The 6,000-nt window shown below is 39.1% G+C and overlaps 1 protein-coding gene across 4 annotated transcripts in view; it reads right to left on the bottom strand.

Annotated features, from left to right (window-relative positions):
- Positions 1-219: 219 nt before the first annotated feature.
- The window catches only part of LOC131069604 (ceramide kinase), a 70,182-nt gene continuing 64,401 nt past the window's right edge, over positions 220-6,000 (bottom strand). For all 4 annotated transcript variants that reach the window (XM_058005139.2, XM_058005143.2, XM_058005134.2 and 1 more), the window contains 2 exons: positions 784-850; positions 220-650 (listed from right to left, as the gene is read on the bottom strand). In XM_058005139.2, coding sequence (XP_057861122.1) covers positions 513-650; positions 784-850 — 205 coding nt within the window. In that variant the 3' untranslated portion in view covers positions 220-512. The remainder of the gene's footprint in view (positions 651-783; positions 851-6,000) is intronic.

Here is a 6,000-nt window from a genome sequence, read left to right as displayed (position 1 = left end):
TGGATACATCTGGATACGATATCCATGCCGTTTCCAGGAGTACTGCACCCGTATATGCAGAAACAGTGACTTACATCTGTTAAATATTAAATTGACTTTTAAATGGAATCTACCTTACGACAACTGTTTTGACATAGGGTAGGCATTCTTCCCACTACATATCTGTAGAAGACAAAACAAAACTATTCGCTAGTGGGCAGAAATTTATTTATCGACAACTCAAAAAGAACCACAGATTCTTGTGTGCTTCTTTTATTTCAGATAAAGTAAATGACGAAGTATTAATGTGGGGACTAGTAATTGGGGTCAGAATAATTTTCTTCATAAACTTCCGATGCTTCTGCAAAAACTAATCACTATAATTACACATTTAAAATATATTCCTGATTATGTATTGCTTCTGCAATAGATATTTTATTGTATAGTTGAAAGAATGACTGCATATGGTTCAAATTCTAGCAGCAGGTGAAACCATAAATAAACAAGACTTATATTCATTTGGTGAATGCAAATTAAACTTCAGGACCAGAAGCAAATAAGGTAATCAGCCCTCGAAATACTTGTGCAGAAAGCTGGTGTGCAGGAAAGAGCTCTCCATCCACATTCCATATACTTTCTTGACCATGAGATACAAAGGTGAATGCTGATGTCTGTCGCCACAAGAATTTGGAAGAGTTTCAAGTTGGCTTCACAAGGACATATTGAAACAACATGAAAAATGTTCAAAAGATAACGAATAATGTTTGGATCAATAACAATTTTATAGTTGTAATTAAACCATACCTTATAGTGCTCAACAAATTTGAAGTCTAGAGGATTTGCACCCTTTCTGGTAAGTTTCAAGAGATGCCTGCACAAAGCCATCCACATTGTAGAGTCATGGGTATATTTCATGGCATCTGCTATTACCCAATCCATCAAAGCGAGTATGTTATTCAAGCCTTAAACAATGCCATCAATCTCAAAAGCACATTGAATATTTTTCAACCAAGTAGCAATGTGGGATAAAACAAAGAACCATTTAAGTTTTAGGCCCCTTGTCATTTACTCCTCCAGTTGTAAAGACGCAAAAAGGTTTTCTTTGTGAAAGGAATATGATTGCCTCCATAAGAATATGGATTGGCATAAGTTGAAATTTAGCAAACTGGTGGTTGTCTGTTCAATATCTAAAGGATCATCAAATCCCTACTTTCAATGGAGCCTGTCCATTTTCCCAGCTGGACTCTGAAAACCCTGACTGAGGCTATGTTTTTTTTATTATGTTTCAGTTCTTTGAAATTTTGAATGACTAGGACTCCCAATTCAGATTTCAGCATTCCTGGGTCTTCACGATCTGTACATAGTTTTTCCTTAAAAATATAAGAACACAGAAAATCATATTCAAAAACTAGAGAAAATTTGAGATAAGAACAGTGAGCTTCTTCAATTGAATAATGGCTACATATACATTTTTTCCGAAATGAAACTGCTTCCAGACCTTAAACTTTCATTTCACTCTTCCTTGATTAACTCCTTGCAACTTTCAACTGGAAATGCATCAAAGAGGGTTTAAAGAGTTCAGCTCCCATGGAAAGGATCATGGATAGCTTGTTATATCACATGGCCACCATGGTGAATCAGTAGAAGACAATCTTCTACATTTTCAAACTAACCACAATAATATCAATTGCACAATATCATCCACATAAGATCTAACAATAATATAGAACATTCATTATATAGAACTTTCTTACAAATTTCATCGGCACCAACTGACTGGAGACACCAATCTCCACAATTCTTAGGCACCAACCTACTGGAGGCACCAACCACCACAAATAGGCACCAGCTTAGCGAGAGACACCAATCTCTTCTTTAGGAAGCACCAACTTCCAAAACAAAGTTCCATCTTCTTAGATGTTGCTCCTTCAATATATGATAATTATGTATTTCTTTCTCACAAATCTTCCTTGATTTTATATATATATATATATATATATATATATAATCTTCCTCGCAAATATGCCTTGACTATATTAATTCTTTTCTTTACACAAGGTTGCTGGTGTACATAAGATATGTCTTCTAATCTTCACACACACATTCTCCTTCACGAATTTGCCCTTGAATGATCTTTTATTATTTTTCTTCACAATCTAAAGTGCTTTGGGAGCCCTAACAAAATTACCCAACTCTCTTGCAACAGGGATATTCCTTTTTGTTATTTGAACGAATTGAGTTGGGGTTGTGATTGAAGAGGCGATGGGACCCACCAGATACTCAATATAGGATGCTTATCTTTCAATTCGTCCTTTGTAGCCTTGTCCATATCCATCTTTTGGATTATCAAATCAATGGAAGGCTTTGCAGCCTATTTTACCCCTTCCAGTGATTGATTGCCAAAGGAGAATGTGGTCACCATGTAATTAGTGGGTTGCATTTCTTCTTTTGGATTATTTGATAGAGGAATGATAATCTAAGCTTGTCTCATTCCCTAAGCAATTGTTGTAGTTGTAGATCTTACCTTAGCCTTCTTGGGAGGAATAGGCTAAATAAACATGGAGGCCAACTATGAAGGATCATCCACTACAGGTTTGATTACTCTCTCCTTTTCATAATGATTTGAGCAAACCACATTAAGGTGTCTTGAGAGGTTGGCCCACCTTGCTGTGCCTTACCCTTCTACTATTGCTCGTATGATCCTTAGGAGGACTTTAGGGAGAAGTAGGTGTCCTTTTAGGAGAAGTAACAGGAGAATCAGCAAGGGTTTTCTTGGGAGACAAGCAGGTGAGCTGGTTGGAGAGGGGACAAGAGTTGTCTTCGGGAATCCACTGGTAGAAGAATGTTTCTAGTTGGAGAACTTGGTGGAAGAGACTTGGGAGGTGAATGTGCAGGAGAAGGAATTGGAAGAGGAGAATGTGGTGGTGATAGAGCAAGAGGGACAAAAGAGCCCTAAGGTGATGGAAGAGATTCTTCAAAAGAGGAAGAAATGGGCTTACCTACTTGAGTCCAGTTTGTGTGGCATGAGGATGACTTGGGACAAGAGAGATTATTGGGCCTTGCGAGGGACCTTCTTTGTGAGTCAACCTTGAATGCAAAAAATCAATTTTTGGCTTCTTCTTCCTTTCTCTATTAGATGTTTCTTCTTCAAGTTCATCGTATTACACTATGTTTATTGCTTTTTGAGGTGCTTCTTGTGCTTGTTCTTGCTGCTTCTCTTCTTCCTTTGCCTTGCCCTTTGAAGATCACCCCATTTTTAGATTAAGCTTATTTTTCTTCATTTCCTCTAGCTATCTTTGACTCCTCTCAATTACTTTCTTCATTCTATTATTTGTAGTCTCGAATGCTTTAGTTTTCCAATCCATTTTGGGGATTGATTTTTTTTTTAAATCTTGTTTTGATCATAGGCAAGCTCAAGAACTTTGCCATCATCTATCACTTCATATGGCATTTTTGCAATCCGGTAGATCTTCATTTGAGAGCATCAAGGCCTGAATAACTTCATTAGACTTCATATTCATTTGCCCAATTAGCTCATATATCTTCCAGCCTTAGTTTGTGCTTGTAGGAAATCCCTAACAACCCTTATCCACAACTTGGGGTTAAATGAGTCCCTTGCTTCAAATGCACATAGGGGCACTTAAGTCATTTCTGTTTCTTTAGCTTTTGCAAAATGAAGTGTACAGCAAGTGTACCTGCCAATAGAAATAGAGATAGAAATCCCTTTCAATTTTCTTTTTGAAAAGACCTTTTGTACAATTTCTAGCTTTCTACACAACTCCAATAACAACGATTTATTAGTCACGTACTTAGAGAGATTGAATGGTGATTCTAAAAAACCTCCAACCCTAATAAATGTAAGAGTAGAGAATTGGAATTACCTATTACCCCAATTTTTCACTACTTTAGCAACCTTAAAGGATATCCATTTGGCAAAGTCATTTTTTTAAATCTTGATGATGAAAATAAAAGTAGCATTCACTCTCTTGAATGAGTTTATGCTTTCTCAAAGTCCCTAGAAAGATACCATTTTAAGAATAAGATCTCAAAAACAATTTTACGATTTGATCAATGCTAGGAAAGGGTTAACTTTCCTCCTCCTTGTTGTGCTTTGCAGATCCCCACCCCGTCTTGGACAAGGGACCCCCACCTCCAGCCTGCCCACGTATAAGAGAGAGAGATGTTTGTGGGCATAGTCGAGTTTTTGTGGCCTCCCTCCAACTGAAGAAAGCCTCGATCAAACTGCCGAACTTTTGTTCCCCACTAGTAAAAAGTGCCAAGAATTAAAACAAATGCAAAAGCATATGGATTTCAAAGAATTGATGTATTAACAGAATGAGCAAGACGCTCATAAATAATACAAGGATATTTACAAGAATGGCAAGTTTCTAATAAGAAACTGCTGAGAAGATCGAAGACGATCTAACTATAATAGAAAATACACTATTGAGCATTAATACTAAAATAACATTATTTTAATATTCTATTACCCTCCCTTAATGCTCAATCTATTAACTACACCTATAGACCCCCTGAATTTTACAAATTTATCAGGACCAAGGGGCTTGGTGAAGATGTCTGTTGGCTGCTCCGAGGTAGGAACATACAGCAACTGGATGGATCCGTCTTCAACCAGCTGTCGAATATAGTGACAATGAGTTTCCACATGCTTGGTTCTTTCATGAAAGACTGGATTCTTGGCGAGTTTGAGCACTCCCTGATTATCACAGAACAAGGGAGTAGGACTTGCCTGGGAGACATGCATATCCGCAAGCATTCTTCGAAGCCAAACCGCCTCACAAGATGCCTTAACTGCTCCCCGATACTCTGCTTCTGTCGAGGAGAGAGCCACTGCCTGCTGCTTCTTACTAGTCCATGTGACAGCACCAGATCCCAAACTAAACACATACCCTGCTGTAGACTTACGGTCATCAACCGAACCTGCCCAGTCAGAATCTGTGTAGCCACGGAGTATAGGATCAGAACTCCGAGTGTACAGAAGTCCATAATTAGGAGTGCCACTCACATAACGCAGCACACGCTTCGCTGCTATCCAATGATCAGCCTTGGGAGCTGTCATGAAGCGTGAAATGTAGCTCACTACAAAACTGATGTTAGGTCTAGTGGCAGTAAGATAGATGAGGCTGCCCACTAGTTTGCCTGAACAGAGATTCATCCACAGCTGGTGAAGATGACTGAGCTGAAAGTTTGAGCCCGGGTTCCATAGGAGTAGAGGCAAGTTTGCAATCCTGCATTCTGAACCTGTCCACAAGACTTCTGGCATACTTGGACTGAGAGAGAAAGATACTGTTCTCAGTCTGCCAGACTTCAATTCCTAAGCAGTAATGTAGAAGTCCCAAATTTGTCATATCAAAGGTGCGGCACAAACCCTGTTTGATCCCAATGATCAAATGTGCTGAACTGCCAGTAATGATTAAGTCATCCACATAGACAACCACAAACAGAATATCATTACTAGTATGCTTGATATACAGGTTTGCATCAGATGGACTCCGCTGAAAACCATGATCTGTCAGGTACTTATCAATTTTCATGTACCAAGCCCGAGGAGCTTGTTTCAGACCATAGAGTGCTTTGACTAGTCTACAGACCTTCTGTTCTTGACCAGCAACCTTGAATCTTGGGGGTTGCGTCATGTAGACTTCTCCCTGTAAGTCACCATTCAAAAAGGCACTCTTGATGTCCATCTGATGGACTTTCCAACTGAACTGGGCTGCCAAGGCAAGAACGAGCTGTATGGTACTCATTTTGGCTGTAGGAGCAAAAGTCTCCTTGTAGTCAATGCCTTCTTTCTGTGAGAACCCACGAGCAACAAGACGAGCCTTATACTTGTCTAGGGTTCCATCAACTTTGTATTTTACTTTGTACACCCATTTGCAACTAATGGGCTTCTTCCCTGAAGGAAGATCAGAAAGGGCCCAAGTGTGATTCTTCTGAAGACTCTGGAACTCAGCTTCCATAGCCTGTTCCCACTTAGGTATACCTTTAGCCTCTGAGTAT

The sequence above is a fragment of the Cryptomeria japonica genome, chromosome 6, assembly GCF_030272615.1.
Source record: "Cryptomeria japonica chromosome 6, Sugi_1.0, whole genome shotgun sequence".
In the NCBI taxonomy this organism is placed as follows: domain Eukaryota; kingdom Viridiplantae; phylum Streptophyta; class Pinopsida; order Cupressales; family Cupressaceae; genus Cryptomeria; species Cryptomeria japonica.
This window is presented reverse-complemented; position numbering and strand designations above follow the sequence as displayed.